The 25,781-nt window shown below is 44.0% G+C and overlaps 2 protein-coding genes across 2 annotated transcripts in view; one reads left to right on the top strand and one right to left on the bottom strand.

Moving 5' to 3' along the window:
* aamdc (adipogenesis associated, Mth938 domain containing) overlaps positions 1 to 25,781 on the top strand; it is a 282,823-nt gene that overhangs the window by 237,121 nt on the left and 19,921 nt on the right. The window lies entirely within an intron of this gene.
* On the bottom strand, positions 1,844 to 25,764 carry rsf1a (remodeling and spacing factor 1a). The gene is made up of 18 exons (XM_080427820.1): positions 25,346 to 25,764; positions 22,967 to 23,058; positions 20,579 to 20,671; positions 19,950 to 20,155; positions 19,358 to 19,482; positions 18,835 to 19,008; positions 15,724 to 17,212; positions 14,580 to 14,757; positions 14,257 to 14,466; positions 13,954 to 14,058; positions 11,955 to 12,034; positions 11,785 to 11,833; positions 10,815 to 10,921; positions 9,831 to 9,898; positions 9,178 to 9,349; positions 7,931 to 8,154; positions 7,464 to 7,664; positions 1,844 to 5,829 (listed from the first exon to the last, which is right to left on the bottom strand). The coding sequence occupies exons 1-18, from the start codon at positions 25,515 to 25,517 to the stop codon at positions 4,934 to 4,936; spliced, it is 4,641 nt and encodes a 1,546-aa protein (XP_080283946.1). The 5' UTR covers positions 25,518 to 25,764; the 3' UTR covers positions 1,844 to 4,933.

Below are 25,781 nucleotides of genomic sequence, written 5' to 3'. Positions count from 1 at the left end.
GGGGGGTCCCTGGCACAAAACATTTTCAGATGGGAGATCCGCGGCACAATACATATCATTTTGGAGGTCCTTGGCACGAAAAAGTTTGAGAACTACTGATTAGAAGGCATTTGTAGAATCGGCCTCAGGTCTTAGTATTCAAATAGAATCAGGATGGTTTTGGTTTTGCAGAAGAAGTCCCTGGAATGGATCCCAGATCATTGGTGAGGTGGAATGTCTGCAGACTAGAGCCTTCTCTACGACTCAAGCCTAATTTATACTCGAAAACTTTGCCGACTAAAGTCTCAAGTCAGGCTTCAGTGTGGTTCCACTGGTCGCAGATCAGATTTCTACTAGGGGTGCAACACTTTTGATTGATTTTCAATGTAATCGATCACAATGCTGTAATCTTGCAAACTTCTCGATTATTCAATTAATCCCCAAAAATATCAATTATCAAAGTATCAATTAAATAATCTCTAACAAGATAATCAATAGTTGGTGTTTTTTCAACCCAGCAATTCTCAACTCGGGTCCATCATGTAAGCCAGCAACTCCCAGTACTGCAGGTCGAGAGTTAAGGACCAGTGGATCACTGCCATGTTCAGTACACGCTCAGTACAGCTTGAAAATGATAAGAGAGCCGGATTAAATAAAAGTTCACACTACCTTGAGAATGGAGGCAACAAAAATCAGTCTAGAAATTCTCTCCTTTTCCCACAACTTGGGGTCATACAGTTGTGTACATCTTCAAATGTACATTTACTCTTTTATGTAAACATCTAAGTTCTATAGCACTTCTTTCTGTACATTTTAGTCATGAAGTTACTGTATACATAGCTTGTTGTGTACAGTTATACTTTGTGAACACTTTGACTTGTACATTTACTCCAGTAGAGTAGCTCACGTATTTCCTCGGAAGAACATGTATTCCTGAAGTACAGTTGTAGTAACTGTTGTGTACACACCTTCATGTATGGTTTCTGTACACCTTCTGTTGTACAGTGACTCTTATGTACATGCTCTGTTTCTAGTTATCATTTATGTACACCCTCCGTTGTGCAGACCTTTTACTATTTTGTGTATGCACTCAGTTATAGGTAATTATTTTGTACAGTTATACAGTTGTTACTCGTTATGTACACCTTCAGTTGCAAATATTCTCTGTACACGGTTGTACAGATAATGGTGTTCACTATTTGACAGTTATTACATTATTTACCCAATGAGTTCCTCATGTGTTCACCCTCAGATGTGCAGTACTGTTGTCTTTATACACCTTTAGCTGTTACCCTTCCATTTCATCCTCCCCAATGTGTTATTTTTGATGGAATACGACTATGAAGACAGTTTCTCTTAATCTATATGGCCCTCAACAGCTGTCCCTGTGAAATAAGGGCAGTACAACATTGGAAAGAGCACTTAAAGGGATTTAGAACTTTGGGCCTCTCAATGTGGGGGGCATATCACCGTGTTTTTCTGTCCTAGACTTTTCAGTGCACAATTGTGGTTGGGAAAGAAACAGATGACTCATATCCGCTTTCCAGGCCTATACTGCAAGTGACAGGTGCATGGGAGAGAAACATGTACTGTATATGCCATAAAAAACATTGTCCCTTTCTCGAAATTAAGTTGGGGGGAAAGAAATCTAATGAAATGATCAAATTTCCCCTTGGTGACCATTTTTGACATTGTTCCTCAGGTCATAACAAAGGAACATTAAAAGACTGAAATGTATATTTTAAAAATGTTTTAATGGCAAGAAAGAGACAATGAGAGTTCAGTGATCAGAGTTCAGTGCTTGCTTGTGTGTGCATGGACCAGGGTTATTATAGTAAACTAAAACCAACAACATAACAAAAACTAGAATTGAACAATCATTTTAGTTAACTGAAATACAAATTAAAACAAGGCTTTAAAAAAAACGAACTGAAACAGTATTGCGTTTACAAAACCAACTAAAACTAACTAAAATCATGTAGAAAATGTCCTTACTCTGTCAAAAATAGCTAACAGATCTACAAGCTCACAACGCATCACAGTGCGACATGTGAGCTTATAGATCTGTCTTTTTTGCTATTTTTCTGACCTTGTTGAGTCTTGCCCCTGACTAATCCAAATTACAATAAATAAAACTACCATTAAAACTCAACGAAAATAAATCTTTTCAAACGTAAAAGCTACACTAAACTAGCAAACCACTTTGAGAACTAATGAAAACTAAACTGAAATTGAAAACAAAAGTCAAAACGAAATAAAATGTTTAAACTATAATAACCGTGGTATGGACATGTCCTTCTGGTTGGATACACGAGGTGGTGGAATGAGGGCAACACAGGGCATTTAACATCTGGGCTCCACTTCCATCTCGAAAGGAACACAATCTCTTTGCTAAAAGACATGAACCCATCCATCCCACCCACTGCATGACCGTCTCCCAGTTCCAGCCACACTATACAGCACCGGTAGGCTAATGAGAAACAACACTTTTCTCTCCACACCCATTGCAAGGACCAAGCACCACCTACAGTCCTTCTTGCACATTGCAGTCAGACCTTATAATGACAGAGAAGCCAATCTGACTCATCACGATCTCCTTTATAGGTTTGAAATGTTTTTTTGTTACTTTATATTGTTCTTCCAATGTATCTTTTTTTCCTTAACAATGTAAAGAAGTGTATTTCAGACGTGTTGATGCGAGACTATAAACAAATGAACAAACTCAAATTATACTGTACATAGTTAAAAGCAAGACTGTCAAACATAAGTGGTTCTCAACTCTGGTCCTGTGCACCCAGACTACTGCTGGCTTCAGTGTAGACATCTAATCCATCCATTATAAATGCACAAGATCTCTGCGTGCATGCCCGTATTTCCCCCCCTGTCCATGTGATCTGGGACACTAGAGAAACTGCAAACTAAAGCTACAGTCTGTAAATTGTTATGTGTTGCCTTAAAGATGCATTGTCGAATCCAGGGTGCCGTCTGCTTCAAATCACTTTATTGAAATCCGAGTCCCTGGGAGCAGGAGTTGAGAACCACGTTTTTTGTTTTTTTATACACAAAACAGAGCTCCATTCCTCCTTATAAACTCCAACAAAACCTGTCAACCTGGGGGTCTTTAGCAGGAATGAGTAACAATAAAAACTTTAGGTAAGAACACATAGGGCTGAATATGGACAGTATTCAGTTCTTTGTAACGTCCTGTAATCATTGCACTCCAGGGGCCTCATATTAAAATGTTCTTACTTCACAACTTGCATCATAGGATCACTTTGAAGAATAAGATTTAAACAATAAAAACTATTAAAATATATTGGTTTGGTTCTTGGATCACCAAAACAAATCATTGATAGATCAAAACATCTGGCTATAAGTTATTGTTAAAACTGCTCTGCTTGAGTTTTAAAATCACTGTAGGAACTTTTTATGAATGAGGCCCCGGCAGAGGCTCCATGCCGGTCATATTCTACAAGACAAAAGCAATGAAACGCATGACCAAACCTATCGATACACACACATCGCTCAGAGCAGCATCTATCCTCCTCTCCTTCATATAGAAAATAGAACACTATATTTTACAAGAGGACTAAAAGAACAGAACATCTATTATCTTACAAAGAACGGTATACAGGCAGAGTATATACAGCAAACATGTGCTCACCTCCTGCATGAGGCTCTGTGAGTGTGGACTGATTTAGTCGCCGACCCGATCTCAAACCAGAACACCTCTGCCCACTCCATCATTTGTTGTTAGGTCATTTATAATCTAGGCATTTCAGCCCCTTGTTATTGTTGGACAGAAACCTTGTATCTCCATATTTCCACTTTTTTCTTTTCTTACTTACTTTGTCATACAAGAGTGTTGCGCATAAGTAGCGAAAAAGTATTTCAATGAAAAGTATTAACAAGAGCTTGAGACTGAATAATAACGATCCACTGGAACGCAGGTTATTTTTTCCCATTTCCTGAAAAGTAGCGTTTTTGGACATACAGGGTTTCAGCCCAACAGCGACTTCCTGCTTTTACCCAGAACAACTTACAGTGAGTCAGCAGGCAGGGGATCAGTGTCTCGCTAAAAGGACACTTGCAAAAGGATGCACTGGCCGTTTCGATTGTATAACCTGTGACCTTTCAGTGCACCGAGTTTTGAGTGGACAAAATGTTGGGTTTGAGCTCGGACCAATCACAGTCCCTGGAGGCGGGACATTAAGTGCCATAAGAATGATGAAGTGCTTTAGAATGAGGTACATGACCAATGGACCAACGTGTCCATATAAACCAGAGGCTCTCTCGCTTTTACAAGCCCCGTTTGGAGCCCAAACTGGGTGGAAGTTAGTTCCTTCTCTACGACTCTGGCTCATTAGTATTCTAGTTGCCCTTCAGAAACAGAAGTGTGACATGTTTTGTGTCCTGACCCAATACTAATTTAGAGCTAAGGGACAATCAGCTGAACCTCTGGTTGGTTGTGCGTATGTGTGTGTGTGTGTGTGTGTGTGTACTGTATATACGCATGTCCGTGTACGTGAGTCTGTCCAAATGTGAAACGCTGCCACTTGGAGGTGGGGTGGGGTGGGGTGGGGTGGGGTGGGGTGGGGTGGGGTGGGCGGGGGGGGGTGAAGGTGCTTTTGGCCCAGCTTGTTGGCAGTCACAATCTGCCAGGATGTACAGTAGGAGAGACTGGGCTGTACTGGGCCTCTGTGGATGTCATGGTGGACTCTACCACAACAAAAGGGGGCAGGGGTAGGTTAAGAGGAGAGGAAAGGCGGCGAAAGGCGTAAAGATGGCAGGAGGGAGAGGCAGAGAAAACGCCTGACAAAGGGGAGTGTGAGAATGAGGAAAGAGAGACAGCGAGAGGTCCAAATTAAAAGGTGAACTACTGGTGAAAGGCATGAGTATAAAAAAGAAAGAAAGAAAGAAAAAAAAGCCAGCTTTATTCACACTGACACAGCCATCACGACTGTGGACTGTTGTGGACCAAGTTTGTAGAGTCTGTCTGCTCCTCCTTCTCCTCGTCCTCCGGAGGTAAAGGGCCATTGTGCCTGCTCTGCCCGCCTGACCCCACACTGTCCCTGGGTTTAGCTGGACTCCCAGCCCCAGGCTTCTTTGTGCCTCTGGAGGCCCGGTGTCCGTTTACTGGAGACCGGCTGCGGCCAGCCTTCCCCTGTTCCTGAGTGTCATCATCTTCTTCATCATCATCCTCCTCATTGCTGTTGGTGTTGTTGTCATCGTCGTCGTCGTCCCTGGCGATGCGAGAATTCTTCTCGCCGGATGAAGACTTTTTGGTCGTCGTTTTCGGTTCTTCTTCCTCCTCCTCCTCTTCCTCCCCTTTATCGTCATCATCATCATCATCATCGGAGTCTATGCGGTTGAGTCTTTTCCGGATAGGCCGATCCTCCTCTTCCGACGACGACGATTCCGACTCCCCGGACTCGTCTTCTTCGTCGTTGTCTTCCTCGGTGGAGGGCCGTCGTTTCTTCAGCATCTGAGCGAGCCGCTTGCGCCGCTGCTGCGTCAGGATCTCCCTCCTCCTCCCCCGGCCCATCTTCTCCAAGTCCTCCTCTTCCTCCTCCTCCTTCTTCTTCTTCGTCCCCCTCCTGCGCTTGTCTCTCTTCTCGTCTTCCTCCTGTGCTAGCCTCCGTTTCATCCGCCGCCGCCTCCTCTCCCCAGCATCCTCCACCTCCTCCTCCTCCTCCTCGTCATCTCGTCGTCTCCTCTTTACCCTCCGCCTGAGATCTTCGGCGTCTCTCCTACCCCGCCGCCTCTTCTCTCTCCTTCTGCGGTTGTCGTCTTCAGCCTCTTCCTCTTCATAGTCATCGTCATCCTCTGAGTCTTTGGAAGAGGCAGACGCTGTGTGGACAAAGACAAATACACGCTGTGTCAACCAAAGAAAACGCAAATTAGAAAACCTCCTGAAGATTTATTTTCCTATTGAAAATCCCACCGACTTAAAAATAATTATTCAATAGAAGAACTGTGTTCCAGAAATAATGAACTGAACCCAGGCATTTTAGTCATACAGTATATGGTTATGAAGCATCAAACGACAGTGAAAAAGTTAAAATACATCCAGAGAGTAAGAAAATAACCTAACGACTACATCTCCAATTCCACATGCTCCTCACTGGCAAGTGAATCAGTAGGATACAACAGCAGTGACAACACAGAAATGTGTGTGGGGAGGAATCAATTGGCATAACAACTAAATTGGGGAGAAAAATGGGTTAAAAAAATGTTGGGCCGCTTTAAATTATAAAAAATAAAAAAAGGAAAAAAGTTAAATAAAATCTCATGACTGAAAACTTAATGATGTTTAGGTAGCATTACCATTCTAAACCTATGTTGCTGCTGTTCTACATACAGCCTAGCCTGGTAAAGCCCCTCCCTCCGGAAAATCTCATTTATATTTGATTTCAGGAAAGAGTCTGGCCTGAAGGCTTGTCTGGGCGTTTCTAGCCCGTTCACCAAATGGACACGCCTATCAGCATCGTCGCTCATCGTTCTGTGATTGACAGCGAAAGTTGGCCCATCAGGTGGCGAGTTCGAGTGAGCCCGAATGGAACCGAGTGCAGCCTGAGTGCAGCCGACCAAAAACGAACGGCAGCCATCTTTTTTGACCGCAGTGTTTTCTACTCTCTTTTAAACTTCAAAACTTCTATTTTGAGGCACGGAATTTACTTTTAAGATATCGTTTGGATAGAATTTAGTTGTTTAACTTCATATATGTGGTCAATTAATCATTAATCAAGGCTATTTAAAAATAAAAATTCAGAGAACCGGCAGGGGCGGGCAGTTCACGCATGTATCCGAATAAGGCAACCTGTTTTGGGCATGGCCGTCTCAAAAGTCCTGTTGCGTCACATTAGTCTGGAGGTGGTAAAAATGCACTGGCTGAAGGGGAACACTGCTGATTGGCTGAAGGGGTTGTCAGTCAACGGTATTACTCCCGCCCAACTCCAGCCCACAGCCAAATTACCGAATGGGTAAGACTCACTCCTGAATTAAATTACAAATGAGATTTCCGGAGGGAGGGTTTACCAGGCTACATACAGCCAACCAGTTGAAGAAATCACAGATTGAGGCTTTGACCTTTGCTTTTATGACATTTCTGAGACCATTCATGTTTATGGAAGATGCTTCTAAACATGCATTCTATCTACAAGCTCAAAACATGTCGCAGCGCGACGTGTTGTGAACATTTTGTGGACTTAATAATAATAATAAGATAACGCAAATTTATATAGAGCTTTTCAAAGTACCCAAAGACGCTTTACAAAAGACAACACAAGAAAAACAACTTTATTAGGAAAGAAACCACTAAGAAAAGGCTAAGACTAAGGAATAAAATCAAGACACAAGCTTGTAGATTGGCTATTTTTGAAAATTGCTCAAAAAAGGTTTTACATCATTGACATTCTCAAAATAGGGACGACAGGTAAAGTGGTTAAATTAGATTATCTATTCTACACCATCCCTAGACTGACCGTTACTGTAGTCGCTGGAGAGATGTCGTTTGCGCTTTGTGCTGAGGGACTTGTCCTTAGCCTTATCCCGGCCGGCGGAGGCCTGGGAGTTGTCAGACGAATCAGTCTCGCGGTAGTTCACCTGCTGTCGTTGGCCCCGCCTCAGTCCCCGCCTCTTCTTGTCAACATCGCTGTCAGACATGTCGCTGGAGAACTCAGAGTCTGGAGAGAGGAGCACATGGAGGAGGAAAAAAGCAAATGAAATCTTTTTCAGTTTTGAAAGTGGCTGATATGTTCGATAGCCAAAAAGTGGGAAATAAGTTCTGTTTAAGAGTGAAAAATGACTGCCTGAAATTGTTACGATTCTTTGCTTCGATTTTTTTAAATCCCACTTGACCTCCCTCCATTGTTTGTTTGTTTTATCATAATATTTGCATAAATGTATCTGCGTGTACACATCTATGGTCAACGTCTCTGCTCCGACTCACCATTCTCTTCTTCAGTCTCCTCCTCTTCATCAGATGAGTGTCTCTTTCGTCTTCTCAGCCGTTTCCGTGTCCTGTGTTGTTTGGTCCTGGTAGGTCGGAGTTTGGATGCCCGTTTCGGTGCCCGCCTGGAGCGGACACCGCTGGCCGAGCTGCCCGCGTCGCTGGCCACATCGTCATCGTCGTCATCTTCCACCCCTGATACGACAAAGTCGTCCTCCTCTGAGCTGTGAGGAGAAGAGAAGAGTTGGAGGCAAACTGTTTGAGTGATATATGCAAGTGATATTTTATTCATAGAGTAAAATTATTTCTATAGTGTTTGTTCAATAACAGGGGTCTCCCTGTCTCTTCAGCTCTTTAGAAAACAGAAAAAAGAAGAAAAAGAAATCTGGCTGGGATAGCAAATTCGTCCGGAGACCAGCGCCTATGGTTTTTGCACCACACAACTCATCGGGGGGCGACCCGCGTACCACATGGGCACTAATACCTGATCGCGAGTCTTCGGGTTTGATTCCCGGCCGGACGGACCGTTTGCTGCATGTCACTCCCCTACTGTCTCCCTTTGTGTTTCCTGCATACACTGTGGCGATCAAATAAACGCTCAAAACAGCCAAAGAAATAACACAAAATCTAAAACAAACAAAACGCTCAAATGCGCATTCGTCTTTGTAATGAGGGGTTTATGCACTGCAATCCTACTGGTATCCCCCTCTCATCAGACTGTCTGATCATGTCCTGCGTTGACATTCTAAAGTCACCGTTTCCCCTTACATATCACACTAATTCACGAGCATCACAGTCATTGAGTGTTGTTTAGTTTAAACCACAATTTCCGACCCAATTTACTGATCTCTTTCAACCAGTGGTGGAAAATAACTAAATACAATTTTGAGGTATTTTTACTTTCTTCAGTATTTCCAAATTTCAATAATTTTACTCCACTACATCTCAGAGGCAAATATTGTACTTTTACTCCACTACAATTATATGAAAACTTTAGTTACTAGTTATTTTGTAGATTTTGATAATTATTACAAAACATACATTAACCAATTCTATATATATTTTGTCCATTTGAAAATTGTCGATGTACAAGCTCACAACTTGTACATCTGCTATTTTTTATTTTGAAAAATAGCTACAATGTTTGGAATCTTTTGAATAATAATAATGTCCGTGGCCAAATACATATCAATTTGGGGGTCCTTGGCACAAACAAGTTTGAGAACCACTGGTTTTTGTTACAGTACCTGTTGCTGAGCATGAACTCATCTTCACTCTCGGCGGCTGAGCTGTCACTCTCCAGGTCGTTGAGTCTCCGTCTCTTCCTGTTCAAGGGGCGACGAACCTGGGTCCTGACTTGTGGCCGCTCTTTTCCTTCCTCTGATTGGACGTTGGCCATGTCTTTGCCCCGCCCCGTACCTACAAATGAGCAACAGGGTCGTTAATCTATTGCCAAAGAGACCATGCCACAAGGTCAATAGAGATTTTGAGTTCCATACGGCTGCTGTGTTAAGTGGTCAGATGGGTGGGCTATGTGCATTTTCAGAGCATGTTTATGTTTATGTCAATCAATCGATTGTATTCCTTCTTGGAAACTTACGCAGCATACTTTAATTTCCTATTTATCGCTATCATGAGGAAAACTATTTTTTTAAAGAAAAGATTCCATGACTTATTTTAATATTTTTGTTATTATCAATAAAATCATAGTGTTTTGTCAATTATTTAGGGGCCCACTTGCAATATCATCATGGCCCACAGGTTGGGAATCGCTGCCCTAGTCCATAGTGTGGGCCTAAATGGTCTGAATCTTTGACACAGCAAGTCTTGTCAACGGGAAGTTCATTAATCCACCAAATCAAGCGTTTCTTTTTTTCTCCTCTCCTCCTCATCTTCTCACCTCCTCCATAAACCTCTGAGACGTCCTCCTCTATCGCCTCATCAATAGCGTCATCAAAGTCATCGAACCTGTGGCACAAACACACACATAAGTCCCTTCAGTCTTTCCAAGAATCTGCTGTAGAAAAAAGATCTGCAGTTCCTTACACACATAATAAAAAATGCCTTTAATTATTTCACAACTGTTCCGTCACTGTGGTGCTGAGGTACGGTTGTTGTCAGCTGTATGCTTAATTTATATTCTCGTCATACTACAGTGGCGAACTGCCTTATCCCATATTGTTGAAGCGCAAGGGGGCGGGTGGGGAGAGAGTCAGCACACTGAAGTCAAGGCACAGACTACTGTGTTGTTGACGGACAACGGATGCGTGCATTAGCGCAAGATGAGGATAAAGGAAACATTCAGTCTAAATGTCCAGTTTGCTAATTCTCGCCTACTACTTTTGTATTTTAAACTTTAAATTTCTCTAAATATTATAAACTTTCAAGACAGCCTAAGTACAAATATCATTTATGAAAAGGCTACTATAGGCTACAGTGAAGTCGGACTGAATAATGACTTCACTGTAGCCTATAGTAGCCTTTTCATAAATGATTGACTTCAGTGCGCTGACTCTCTCCCCACCCGCCCCCCGCCCCCTTGCGCTTCAACAATATGGAATAAGGCAGTTCGCACTACAGTGTAGCTCGCTGTAAATGGTCAATCTAATCTATACACTCACAACACGTTGCATTGTGGCTTGCCAGAGGACAGGAGTTGGTGCACCAAACAGTAAACAGACACGCCTGTAATTAATCTGCTGTCTACTGTAGTATTTAAGAGGCAGCTACACAGCCGTGAAAAGAGGCTCACGAAGCTGGAGTTCAAAATAATAGACTGAATCGGTCCGTGTGGCCACACTGAAGCACTGGAATCTGCCAGTAGGTACAGGACCTACAGGAACCGGTGGCATACTGACACAGCGTTTCAGTACACAAACCCTACCTATAGCTGATGCACTTCCTGTTTCGGGTTGATCTCCTGCCCAGGTTTTTACTCTTCTTGGGGTCTTTCTTCTTTATCTCTGATTTCTCCCCTTCCTCGTCTCCCTCCTGAAGGAGTCATTTTCAGCATATTAAACATTAGCATTCTCATTAACCCATTAAGACCTGAGGCGATTCTTTAAAAAAATCTAAATCTCAACCGTTTTTTGAAAAAAATATGGAAAATATTTTTTCAAGATTTTTCAAAAATAGCAGATCTACAAGCTCGTAGCGCGGCACTCGGTGCCGCGCTATGAGCTTGTAGATCTGCTATTTTTGAATAGCCAAAATAAATCTTAAAATGAGACGCAGATGCGTCCCCGGTCTTAATGGGTTAAACAGACTGACCGGGTCAGTCAGTATAACAGACATACATGATAGGGCTGGGCAGTTAACCGAGAATACATCGAAACTGACATTCAGAACCAATAAGATTTATTTTTATAATTAACTATCGATTATCCCTGTATTGTACATCATTGTACAATAGTGGCGTACAAATAGCGGAAATAAACAATCTACAAGCTCACATCTGCTATGTTCACTATTTATTTTCATTATTTGTTTTAACTCATTCACTGCCTGAATTATATCTGGCCGCGTTTGCCCACTGCCAGAGATTTTTCATTGAAAAAGAAAAAGTACTCAGGAGCCGAGATACAGAATTTTTTAGTTTTAAGTTAACAAGGAAGTGGATGGGAGTCTAGATCTTCGAAAAATCATATCTCCTTGGTCTTTGGGTCAAAAAAAAAAATCACGTTTTGATGACGTTTTTTACGTCCTAGGCAGGTTTGGTAATTGGAAAAAATTACGTTTTTTACGTCCTAGACAGGGAATGAGTTAATAGTCATTCATTAATCGAGTACATTTTTTAAAATAATGGTGGTATTGATTTGTCATATCACTCATACAATACATAATCATCTACTTACAGGGATGATGTTCTCTACGCTGATTCCAACGTACACCAGCCGTTCCCTCCTGAAGAGACAGGAGAGACAAAAGGAGGGACAAAAACTATCAATGTGTTGTTTTATGGTTGTATGTGTCGTTAGCTCTTCTCAGTTCTCTTTAAATATGATTTATTAATGTGTGCTTGTACCTCCTCTCAGCTCTATCTCGCTTCTTCAGAGCGCTGTCCAGATTCAGTAACTGCTCCTCCAGCTTCTCACACAACAGCTTCTACAGAAGAACACGGAAAAACACAGCTACTATCTGTGTCCAACAATAAAGTTAAATATGTTCGCTATCCGTAGGAAATGTTTGTTCTAATTTTTTACATTCCCAGAAAGAACTGATTGAATTTGAAATGATTTCAAAACCAAACAATTTAGTTTCAACCTAAAAGGGACTCGCTACATGCGGCAGATTCTCCTCTCCTTCAAGCATTTTAAACCATTACTGGTGCATGATGCATTCTTGGGTATGACATCAGTTGGTTGTCATTTTCTTTTTGGACTCATCAATACTTAATCATTAGTGATGCGCGGTCGGGTTTTTTCATGACCCGCCCTGCCCCGCCACGGAACCGAACCCGCCTCAACCCGCGCCGCAAAACGATATATAAATCGACCCGCCCCGCGACCCGCGGTGAAAAAAAAGAAGATAATCATGAGTGAGTGTGAGTGAACTGCTGCGTGAAACCGTAGCGTACATCGCACATCAGTATAAACAAATTAATATATGTTTTGGCCTTTACATCTAGCAACCTTAATATGCAAAACCTACAGCTTGTGTTTAGTTTTGTTAATGTTATACATGAATGATGGCGCAAGGGAGGTTGATTACTTGCCTTAGTTGCCTGTAATGTGTATCACCAACTTTCGCCACTAACACTTTATCCATTGCAGACGGACAGTCACTGTGCTTGCTTGTATAATATCCACGACGAGTTCTGGTTTTGACAGGTTTTATTATCGTCAAGTGGGTCCGGCTTGGTTCAGATTCTATCACTTCGGGACCCCGGTTCTGTTTATCATTACACCCGAGCGAACCACCCGTACGCAGTGCTGCCGTATGGCGGTGTTGTTGCTTATCGAAAATAGCAGACATACAAACTCACAACGCGGCGCGTTGCGACGTGTTGTGAGCTTGTAAGTCTGATATTTTCAACGCGCAACACCATGGTACGAAGAATAGGCTGATCTATCGGATAACTGCAGCGCTGTGATACACAGCAGCACCAGGCTGTCGCGAATGAACCCACAGACATTGTCAGATCATGATAAAAACTTCAAATAATTATGATGGGTTTTAATGGTAGTTTTATCCAAATATTAATATTAATAATAGGCTTAAATGTGATTTATTTTGCGTGAGAGTGGTGTTGATGACCCGCAACACCTGCAACCCGCATAATTGCCTCTGAAATCTTGACTGTCCGCCCGCGCCGCGGGTTGACCCGTGGGTAACGGGTCAACCTGCGCATCACTATTAATCATTGATCACAAGAGAAGACTCCGAGACCATTTCGATATGCACCTCTTCATTTTAAGCAACCAACAGAACATTACTATTCAGCAGCATCTCTCACACAAGCGAAGCAGTCTACCACAGTGCTTTACATTTCATTACCGGCGATGGCTTTCACACTCATCACTGTATTTTATATGAAAAAATGGACTGGCCTTCTCTCGCCATTCGTAGAGAGCAACATTGTGTTTTATTTATTTATTTATAAGGCCCTATGTGGCTGGCAAGCTCCCATTGTATTTATTTTCACTTTTAGAACCAAAAACCGCAGGATATCAAACACGCTCACAGACACACATTAGACCCATCACTCCACGAATGAACAGTGAACAAGGAAAAACTGGTTTCATCTTTTATACCCCCGACAAATGGAACAAACTCTCTGAAACTGGATAAATTGGTCTCTATAGACATTTAGGGTACTACTTGAGGATGCATTACATAAGGACTGCACATGCTTTGTGTAGCCCTTATGTATTTGCAATATGTGTTTTCTTTTTAGATTGTATATATATATATCATATTGCACTTTATTTAAAATTGTATTGTTTTTTGTATATGTTATACTCCCCTGAATAAATAAAGGTCAATAGAATATGCATGCACGCATGCCCCTCTCTCTCTCTTACATGTTGACAGGGTGGGCAGAACCACTCCCCATCTGGAATGATCATGAGAGGAGGCCGGAGGCATGCAGTGTGGTAGCCACTGTCACAGGAGTCACACAACAGGATCTGTGGAGAGCGACACACACACACACACACACACACACACACACACACACACACACGCACACACCTAAGTATTGGGAACATTTCACTTGGGTACAAAAATAGGATATTAGGATGACAACATAATCATAACTGGCACTGCACTTATATTTTAGATTCTAAAAAATAAAACATTTTGGTCATCTGCACACAGAACCTCACCAATTCAGGGTGATTAGGGAGGCCACAGTGGGAGCAGGCATCTTCGTTGGGAATCCCCTCCGAATGGCTGGAATCAGAGTCACTTCCTCCTTCACTGTCCTCCCTCCCTTCCTTCCCTCCATCCTCCTCCTCGAGCTGCCCGCCCTCGTTCACTTTGCGTCTCTTGGACCGGGTGTTCGACCACCGGGGACGCCGGTGCCTCCGTTTACCCTGAGCGTGCAAAAATGGAGAATAACGTTTGATCACGGTAGGCTTTATTATTTAACATTATCATAGTGTTGAGAATGCGCACGTGCACCCACTATAACAGTCAGTTACTGTACCTTGGGTCTCCTAGTGGGCCCATCGGAGCCGTCTTTCTTTACCGCTACCTTTTGCCTCTCTTCTTCCTCTTCCACCTCTTCTTCCTCACCCTTCGCCGATGTTGGTTTCTTGTCTGCTTTTCTGCTCTGGCTCTCAGCCACCTTGGAGCTGGGCCTGCAGATCGGCAAAGCAGAAGATCTTCAAGAGAGCGGATGGGAATGAAATGGAAGCGATTAGTGAATGGAAGTGAATGACACACAAAACTCTGGAAAACATAGTATATTTAGTAAGCATATGTAACGCAATTGTTAAAGGCTGATCCCATCACCTGCAAAGTAACTGCAAAAACCTATTGAGCCTTGCCAGACAACAATACGTTAAAGGTATCATGACATTCATTTTCACTTTTTTTATTTTCAATGTTTTATTTGGGGTTTTATGACCTCAATTACACCCAAAAAACCTGAACTTAGAACATTCAGTGGATTTTCTGTGGTCTGGGGTTTTCTGAATAATTAGGCTGAAAAGTAATCTGAGCTTGGCCCTTCGACAGTGAGGTCACAGTCGATTAATCCCGCCCACTCTCCTCCTCGCCCCTCCCCTCCCCTATCCTTTCCTTTGGGGGGGGCGGAGCAGAGGCGATGATTGACAGGCAAAATCCCTCACCAGCGACACCCGCAGGCAAAGATTTATTTTTTCATTGCAGTTGAAAAGGCTTTAGAAATGTGAGAGAAAAACACCTACAGTGGATCACTGGAATGGAATTTTCACTTAAAACTTTTTGTACACTTTTGAAGGACCAGGACAAAGACTTTGAATGTGGTGTAAAAGTGAATGTCATTAAACCTTTAAGCAAATTCTTTGTAGCTTTGCAAGGTGACGAGGACATCTTAAATGTCATGAAACAATGTTTACCAAACTGATGCTAGGCACAAATGGTGCTATTCAAAAAGCTAATGTGAAACATGAAAAGGTATCTTTTAAGTGTAGCTCAGTAGAGTGTTTTTAGAACAGTGCCATGGTTAAGGGCTCTATTCGTACTTTCACTTCACACAAAAACAATGACTCATGTTACTGTAAGGTAAATGGCATATGAAATATGAGAAAATACACATATCGTATAGGCATGCACGCCCACACACAAATACACAGTACATGCCATACCTGCTTATCCGAGTAGATCTCCTCAGGGACCTGCCCTCCTCTTGGGTCTCCTCCTCTTTTTCATCCTTCTCCTTCTCTTCGTCCTTTTCCTCTCTTCCTCTGTGCTTGCTCCTCCTCCTGTGAGGTGGAATCTTGATCTTCAGTCGGATGCCTTCCTTCTGGACTTCCGAGGAAGCCTTTTCCCGTGGACCCTTGCTGTCCTCCGCACCCTGCCCCGCGCCCTTCACCCTAACCTGGGCTTCGTCCCCCTCGGCCTGGCACTCCTCCGTTTCCTGCAGCTTGGGAGCTTCGAGGGCCGTCTCTGAAGCGCTCTCCGTCTTTCCCAAAGGGCTCTTTCTCTCTTCTGCGTCATCCTTTCTCTCTCCCTCTGCCTCCGATCCCTCTCTTCTCTTTTCTTTCTGGTCTTCGTCATCCTCGCCATGGATTCTGGACCCGGGATCTTGCAAGCAGGCCTCCGTGGTGCTTTCAGAGTCCTCCTTTGCCTCTGTGGACTGCGAAGCAGATGAAACGCAACTTGACGCCGGCTTCTCGATTTGTTCCACCGCCTGAGCGACTCTGCTGGAGTCAGAGGAGGGCCTGGCTGTCTGGTTCTCCACCAGCACACTAGGGGGCATCGCTCCGGGCACTGCAGGGGCCGTGTCCCCTCCAACAGGGCCCTTCCTCACGAGCACTGACTGCCGGCACACCTCCCTCTCCGGCACTTTCTCTCCTCCCTCCCGTCTCTTCACTCTGTTCCGCTCCTCCTCCTCGCTCGGCAGGTTTTTGTGCTCCACAATTGGACCGTTTCGCTCCTGTGGCTCCGAGGCGGGCGGGCGCTGTCGCTCCAGGGGGCTTCGGATGACCCCCACGTGACCTATGACTCCGACCTGACCTGCAACCCCTACGACGCCGTTCTGTCCTTCCTTGTGTGACGGGAGGAGGGATGGGATGAGAGAAGCCTTCCCGTTGGTCAGTTCCTGACTGGACAACGTTTCCGGTGGTTGCTGCCGTTGTTGCTGTTGGGCGGCCGGGCTGAGAGGGGGCGCTAATGAGTTTGGCTGTTTCTCCTCTCTCCCCTGCCCTTCCTTGCTTTGCATCACCAGGGGATTACACACAATGATACTGCTACTGTTGTTGTTGGTAAGATGGTTGCCCCCGTGGTGCCGGTTCCCTTGGAAGCCCTCGTCAAGCTTGAGGTCTCTCTTCTTCAGCGGTATCTTGGCCTGTTGGTTACTCCTGACGACAGCGTGGTCGACTTCCTCTTCCCGGTTGGTGCTCTGTTTCGCCGTCACCGAGCTGGGCGCCTTGACAACGGACACAGCATTGCTAGGGGCATCTGCATCTGGCCTGGTTTCTGATTTGACAATTGCGGTGATCGTGCTCACGCGGTTGTCGATGACCGCTGGCAACTCCTGGAGTTTACCCTCCGGTTTGCTCTCGCTTTGCTCTTCTTTCACTTCAGCTGAAATGTTTTCCTTTTCAACAGGCTCCACCTCTTCCTGTTTTATCACTAAAAACACACAAAAAAAAGCAGAAAATAAAGAGCGGCCAAGTCTGTGAGCTTCAGAAAATAAGGAGGGATCTAGCGGTTAGGAAAAAATAAGGAAGGTGTTAACTTTTTATCCGAATTTATTAACCTTGTTTCTTTACCCGTATAACTCTTTTCTAAAAAACTGCAACACTTTCACCCAATCTTTTACACCTGTATACTTCTAAAGTAATAAAGTTTAAGTTGTGTTGAAGAATGTTAGGATCAGAAAACTAGGATGAGTCTAGTCAGAAATAAAACACTAGTAAAGGAACAAGGGAACCAGGAGACCTGGTACTGCCAGACCCCTAGTGGTTGAAAGATCAGAGCACTACGTCATGCTAAGCTTGGCCAATCAAAAAGAGGACAGTAGACAGACCTCTTTTATGCCCATGTATGGATGAAAACGTTTGGAGAGGGGGACCGACAAAGCCTCATGTAGGCCCGACCCCCTGGGTCTGGCAAAAATAAACAGTCAAAAACACGATACACTGAATCATGTGGATCATGAGAGAGACACGGGAATGGTGTGGCTCCAATATGGACCACAGACTTCATGTGACAAGCCTCTGACATAAGTCATCTATGACGTCAGTCTTCTATGAAATACCCATTACATATTATATTAAAATCAGCTAATGGGAGCATTGGGAGGGCTAGCGCCCGTCACTAAGACTCAGACATAACCCCGTCACATGCCCATAAAAGAGGACAAGGAATGACAGATACAGAGATTTCCAAATTATGGGCATATCGGTCGGATCTGCGGTGCGACGTAGGTGTGAGGATGAAAAAAGATATGATGTGAGTTTAATATGCTAGCAAAGTTGTAGGGTGACTTTACTATCCCTTCAGTGAACTTCTGTCAGGAGAGTTCAGTAAGCACTATCATACTAAAAGCAATAAATGGTTCTCATATTCAGTCCTAAGAAGCCAGAGAACTGCTGGTTTGCATTCTAGCCTTGAGAAGCGGGTAGATGAATGGTCGAATAGAAAACTAGCAGCAGTCTGGATCCCCAGGACCAGAGTTGACAACCACAGCAGTGGTTCTCAACCTGTGGGTCGGGGGCCCCAGGGGGGTCCCCACATGATTATGGGGGGGTCCCCAGATGACAGTTAAGTGACAATTTAAGGACCTTTAAGAAAATAAAAAAAATTAAGAAAAAATACCATTACTGCATCAAAAGTCATCAACAAACTGGTCAAACATTGGCCAAATTGTCAAATAATATAAGAAATGTTGATGTTAAATTTTTTTTGAAAATAGCTGATCTACAAGCCTCACGTTGCGAGGCGTTGTGAGCTTGTAGATCAGCTATTTTCAAAATATTTATCTGTGGAACCGAGTCAAACTAAATGTAATGCCTCAACCCCTACAATTCCAACTGCTTGTCAGGGTGGGGGGTCCCCAGTTGAAATATGATTATTTTGGGGGATCCTCAGTTCAAATATGATTATTTTGGGGGATCCTCAGTTCAAATATGATTATTTTGGGGGGTCCCCAGTTCAATTATGATTATTTTGGAGGGTTGTGGCCTGAAAAGGAGAATGTAGAGGTAGAGGACCTTATGCAGAGAACAAGACACCATTTTTAATTTCATTACCTTTAATCAGGGGTTCTTCTACCTTTACATCGACGGCCATCTTGCAGTCTGTGTGTTCCTCGGTGGTCCTGGAAGACTGTTGGTTACAACTGACCGCGGTCGTGTCTCTACTACCGGCCTCATTCTCCGAGCTATCATCATCTGCATCAGGCTTCTTCTGAGCTCCCGTTTCCTCTAGAAAAACAACAGTTTGCATAAAAAGGTGAGCAGTCAACTACTTCAGGGAGCAAATTCAGTGTCCAGAGACCCTGATTCTAAATACCTCAGCACCCTTTGTCAATTATCCATCCATGATTCAAAGCACATCTCTCAACTGATCTATGCTTACATCCTCTGTGATGTTGTATTCCTCCATGTATTTATTTCGTATTCACTTTAAACCACTTAAAGCCCAGCTGCGTTCTCTCTTTCAACCATGCAGCTAGCATAAGACGCTGCTGGTCAGTGTACGCGCACATTTTTTAAGTTACAGCTCATCGTGGATGTGTAGAAACAACCTCGCATCAATCTCCCGGTGTCTTACCTGTATCTTTATCCGTCTGTCCCTCTCTCTCTGAGGGGCTGGCGCCGGTGGAGGCACTCTGGTCCTGTTTTGGGGTCACCTGGGCCTTCAGCAGCTCCAGAGCCTCAGCCAGGTCATTACGGGTCCTGGGGAGGAGACATTGTCTGGGGTCAGCGGCTGGATTCAGTACCACCAACCATCCACCGGCCTACATTAGACCTGTGTGTCTCGACCATGGGTCGCAGCAGGGTAACGGTCACAGGGACATAGAACAAGAGGAGCACTGGGAATGGAATATAGGGGAATGTGTTGTTCATTTCATATACTACATTAACAAATTGAGAACTACAACACTGTAACTGTAAATAAAGTACAGTAGAAATAACTAGACATTGCTGACTTAAGATGAATATCATATACTATACAATAGGGGATATATCAGTTGATAATAGTATCTGACAAGACACCTTTAGTGGTACTGTGATAGAATAGAATAGAACTTTTATCATCATCACTGAACCTCGGTTTTCATTACTAAACAACCAAAGCTCACCTTCGGAATCCTACATCGTATTTTTAAACATAACACAACAACATGCAGGACAGGCACTACCTGACGATACACCTCCACGAGGATCCGTCCAGGTCGTCCTGTTCCTCCGTGTACAGCCGGATGTTCTGCTCCGGGTCCAGATGCAGCCAGTACATCAGGCCCTGCTTGTCCCTCCCGATTGGCTGCAGACGCATCTTGTCTGGGTCCTCCTCGTTGATTAGCGTCTTGAACTTCAGGTTGTCGTCAAACTGACACTCGCAGAGATACTGGACGTCAGGGAGGAGAGGAAGAGAAAGGGGGTAGAGAAGAGTAGTGAAGTGTAGGGATAGCATGGTGATTGAGAAGGGGTTGGCCGAGGAGATGGAGTGGATGAGGACGGGAGGGCGGAGGAGGAGAAGAGAGATGGAAAAGGAGCCGAGGGTTCCAGGAGGTGTACAGAGGGAGTGAGAGAATGGTTAGGTTAGAGGAGAGGAGGTTGGGGATAAGGGAGAGAAAGTAGTGGAGGAATGGAGAGAGACAGTCAAGATGGCTTCAGTCACTAAAGATAACAATTCCCACATCTAAATCCTGAAGATTTACTTAAAACGGATACTTGGCCAGTATTTCAGGGCCCAAAAGTAGCTTGTTTTAACATTAGTTTGTAATCATTTCAATGAAAGTAATATTGTGTTATTGTGTGCTAGTCGTACTTTGAGGATACTTGACTTGCACTCCATGGTCATTTCCTGGTAGCCTTTTTGTTCCAGTTCCCATGCCCAAGTACTGTTCAGATCCTGGCATACCTAGAGGAAAAATGCTTATAGTAAGTCACATACAGTACTCAGGAGTGTGGGCTCACCACTTGCATTTGTATTTCATTGAAACAGTAGCAAAGCTGAGAGGGAGATGGAGTGTACGGGAGATAGAGGCTTTGACAGAATGCATTCCTAGTCATGAGTGGGTCCTCCTGAGGTTTTCCATAAATAAATCTGAATATTTTGAATTGAGTGTTGTGTTATGGATGGGCGTTTCTGATTTTTTTCCCCCCAAATGTGAACACTTGGAGAAATGTAACATGATGTCATATTTAAACAAATTAACATTGCAGTGCACATCACGAGCCTTGGACACAACAACTATATCAAATACGTAGAGCATCTGACTTCAGTATATGAAATCAGTGAACGAAGCCAACCTTCTCATTATGGACTGGGCCTACACGACGAAAAGCATCCAAATACAATTAAACCATCATCTGTCCTTCTGGAAATGTTTTCCATTGCCTTGTGGTTTCCTAGCTGTCTCCCTATCAGCTACAGTACAGTTTCAGAGAAAAGGCCTTTTGTTTAATTTAAATTTAAAAGCCAAGCCCTTAATTTTTGGGCGGTGAAACCGCCCCTATAAGTGAGATTTGGAAAAATGTACATTTTCCTGCGCTGTGATCTGGGCCCAGGAAATTTGTAGAATTATCCTGCGCTGTGATTGGCCAATCACAATCTATTCAGGACTGTGATTGGCCAGTGTCACATGACACATGTGCATAGCCCTATATAAGCAACCATAACTTGAAAAAAACCAAATATTTGTTTTTTTCAAGTTATGGTTTCGTCCATCATAAAGAGTGTTTCAATAAATGTATTTATCTTTTGAACATGATTGGTTGACTCCATTCAGTATTGTGATTAGCTAGCAAGACACCGCCCACTTCACACAGGGTGTGATTTTTTTTTAATTAAACATAATTTGGGTTTATATATGTAGAAAGCCTTGTTTCTCCCTTAACGTGACGTGGCCAACCATTTTTCTTATACTGTACATACGTTGAACACATCCAAGAGGATTAAGTTATTGGATTAATAATGCCCTGTGGCTCTGGAGACCACACTGTGGTATAGAAATCAGCGTGCGGGCCATATTATGAAGCACTTTTATAATAATGTGTTGAATCAACCAAGAGAACTGCAGACAGTCGCTTTGAAAAACAGAATGAGCACATCACTGGATGTTACTGGTTTTATAAATATGAAAAAAATAAATATTATAGAATTGTAACTCATACGGCTACTGTACCTCATACAATTATAACTCATTGAGTCGTTATCCTAAATGGATAGTGATTTATTTTCGTGTACACTCTTCAATAGGACTATCAATCAGTAATCGAATAGCCAACTGCGACCCCAGAAGTTTGGCTTGGCATATTCTGAAAACATAGGCGACCACTAGAAAACAACACAACAGTGGTGCTGGGTTTCCACCGGCCCCAACACCACACCACATCACACCGCCTACTGGTGCCGCCGTTTCCACTGCAAGGGTGTCAAAGGGGTCTGAAATGGGTGCCTATTTTGGCACCACTCCAGGGTAAGTCTGAGCTAGGCCAAACAGGGCCAAACACTTCATAATGACTGATCACTCACTGGCTTTTTATTTAGACCAGGATCATAGTTGTAATAAATTATAATGGATTATATTGTATTATAATCACAGTTATAATCCATTATAGTGTATTGTAAATATCACAGTTGTAATACATTATAATAATCTATCTATATTGTGCTATAATCACAGTTATAAGGCAATAAGGGTCCATTTGGTTCTTACCAATAGCTGGAGTACTCCTGCACAGGTGATTTGCATTTGTATATAGGACAGTTGGCCACTCATATACATTACATTGTTAGGCAAGAAGCAATGACCTGCACCTATGGTGCCTATAGGGCGTCGATTCCCTCATCGCACAAAATCTTAATTAGCGTTCGGGATCCTTTAGAATTTTTACGTTTGCGGTTCCTTACCGATTCCCTCTTAACGGTCCGAACCCTTAACGGTTCCCTTTACAAGGTTCCAAATGGACCCTTACAGGTCTGTAAGTCTGAGAGTTAAGGTGGTCCTTGAAATTAAAACATTTGAGAACTGTAACTGTATACAGCACAGCAGACGTGAAATCCACATACCAGATTTGACAGTGTGATAAACCGATTTTCCGGAAACAGTTCCAAATGCGATGGAACCGATTTGGTTCCTCAATGTTGGATCCGTTTCCGGATCCCAATCCGGTCCCTGATCTTTACACACGTCAAGTCAAGTCAACTCACCTTGGCCAGGTACTTCTCCCAGCGATCAGCAGTGACGGACTTCCCCAGCTTTCTAAGCAGCTTCACATGAAGCTCCACCAGGGGCTTTGGAACTACAGATGAGACACAATATGAGTTACCATTTGTTTGTGTGGTTTCATACACTTGGAATACTCATGAGAAAGGAGGAGTTTACTTTAAAACTGAACTAATCTATTTTAACCCCCTTTTCTCACCTGACATCATCATCATCATCATCACTTGGCTACAAAATTAACTAAATCAGTGGTTCTCAAAGTACTTGTGGGGGTGCCAGGGGGTCCCCAACTAAATGATAGGTATCTCTGAGAGTGTTCACAGAGGAGATTGTGTGCACATCTTGTACCCTTATTTAGGCCAGGTGCTGGACATCAAGGCAAGAATCAAGGAGACGGTAAAACATCCGCACACTGGTTTAAAGCTCCCAAAATGTATTTTATTTAATGGCGGAACGTTTCGACCTTATAGGTCTTCATCAGGCAAAAATCATGTAACCAAATGCACGCTTACGGGCCCATTTGGTTCTGTTTGTACACCCTCAGAGTTATGGGGGTCTCGATCTGTGGCCGAATGCATACTAAATTGAGGGGTCCTTGAAATTAAAAACGTTTGAGAATCAAATGGAACGAAGGAACATTCATGGAAGCATAGATTGTTTTGATGTAGTAGTAACACTGTTAGTATATAAGCATTACTTGACTATTTGATACAGTGTGAATGTTAACTTAATTAGGCCTATGTTGGGCCTGTGGGCCATGTTGTTGACTGTCTGATGGAGCCTAATTTACAAGTTGGCAGTACGTGTCACTTGCCCAAAAGAACAGAGCTACAAGCTCACACGCGATGTGTTGTGAGCTTGTAGATCATATATTAATGTAAGCTATAGTGCAGGGGTGTTCAACGTTTTTCAGGCCAAGGACCCCCTAGCTGAGAGAGAGATGAAGCAGGGACCCCCTCTATATTGTATAAAATTGTGTTTCAGATTCAACTTTTTTTTTAACTTGGTATGCTCTTTTTCCCCTCTACACTTTTACCTCTTTGCCAAAAATAGCAGATCTACAAGCTCACACCGTCTCGCAGTGCAAGGCATTGTGAGCTTGTAGATCTGCTATTTTTGGCAAAAGTTCTCCTCAGAAAAGGGATGCTAGGGTTCAAATGGTTAAATGTGAGAAAAAAAAAGAAAACAAAATCATGTCACACAAAGATATAGCGGCCCCCCTGTAGCAACTCTGGAGAACCCCCTAGGGGTCCAGGACCCCCTGTTGAAGACCCCTGCTCTAGAGTAAAAGTCTGCTAGCCAGAGAGCTGTAATGACAACGAGGCTAAAGCAACAACAAAATGACACTTTAAAACCCCAAACACCAGTCACACGCCGAGAAATGACTCTTTATTAGCGGATTACGGCCCTGGGGACATGAAAACCACACTACGTTCCATAAATACTCTGCTATAAAGTGTGATAGAACGCGAGGCTAACACCAGTTAGCCAACAAGCTAACCTTTACACAGTAACACAGTTCCACGCCGCGCATGCGCCGACCTGACAGCCACCGTGTGCCAAAAAAATAACATCCACTGTTTTTATGATATCATAATAACAAACCTCGCGAGAGTACAGCAACAATACTGTGTTAACACAACAACAACCTAAGGGCCAGAATATAAAACAACAGGACACTGTGATGATAGTGTGTGTGTGTGTGTGTGTGTGTGTGTGTGTGTGTGTGTTTTGCCTCCCCATTCCCTAATTCTGGTTCCATAAGGCCAGGCCAGTGAAAAATTACACCTGACAACAACAATCTGCAGCTAGCTAGCTGTGGCCTGACTCCTGTGTGTGTGTGTGTGTGTGTGTGTGTGTGTGTGTGTGTGTGTGTGTGTGTGTGTGTGTGTGCGTGCGTGCGTGTGTGTGTTGTTACTGCATCATGGCTTCCATACTAAGTTTGTCATGTACAGAATGATCAATATCCACACAGGCACTGGAAGACCCCCAGACAGACCCCCTCCCCTCTCTCTACCTGTAAACCCCCCCCCCAACCGCCCGACACACAGTTAATGATGATGATGATGATGGTGGTGGTGTTAGACAGTACAGGCCCCCCTGCCTTCTCTCTCTCTCTCTCTCTCTCTCTCTCTCTCTCTCTCTCTCTCTCTCTATGCTTCGGTTTCAAGTGTCGCAGCTTTCTTTCTTTCTGCTCCCCCCCTCTCTCTCGCTCTCTCTCTCTCCTTCCCCCTCATCTCTCTACCCCCCCGCTCCCCTCCCCTCCCCTCCCCTCCTCCTCTCCTCTCCTCCCCCCCTCTCTCCGGCTCCAGGCGGCCCTCCTTCCTTTCCTTCCCTTAGCCTTCCACACAGAGCCTCCTCACCTGTCTCCGTGTCCCGCAGATACCTCTCCATCTGCGGGTAGGTGATGTCGGGCAGGTCCAGCGCCGGCCCGTAGCGCTCCATGAAGGAGCAGACCACTGCGAAGCTGGGGCACAGCGACTGCCCGGGTCCCGGGGAGCTCTGCACCGCCGCCGCCGCCGCCGGAGCAGCCATTTTCCTCCCAGTGAGAGAGGGAGAGAGAGAGAGAGAGGGGAGGAGGAGGAGGAGGAGGAGGAGGAGGAGGAGGATGTGAAGTTGGGAGGACCAGGGGCACACACACTGAAAAGTGCCCACAATTCAGCGCGCTAGCAAGGGGAGCATCGTGAGCTTCGACGGCGACGCGGCGAAGGCAGCATTGCCAGGTTTTGCGAGAGAAACAAGCAACCGGTTCTATGAAAACAAGCCCAAAAGAAGCGACTTATTTGGCCACATGTTCAT

This window comes from Gymnoscopelus braueri, assembly GCF_963280865.1.
Source record: "Gymnoscopelus braueri genome assembly, chromosome: 5".
In the NCBI taxonomy this organism is placed as follows: Eukaryota; Metazoa; Chordata; class Actinopteri; order Myctophiformes; family Myctophidae; genus Gymnoscopelus; species Gymnoscopelus braueri.
The sequence above is the reverse complement of the archived record's forward strand: the minus strand, read 5'-3'. Positions and strand labels throughout refer to the sequence as shown.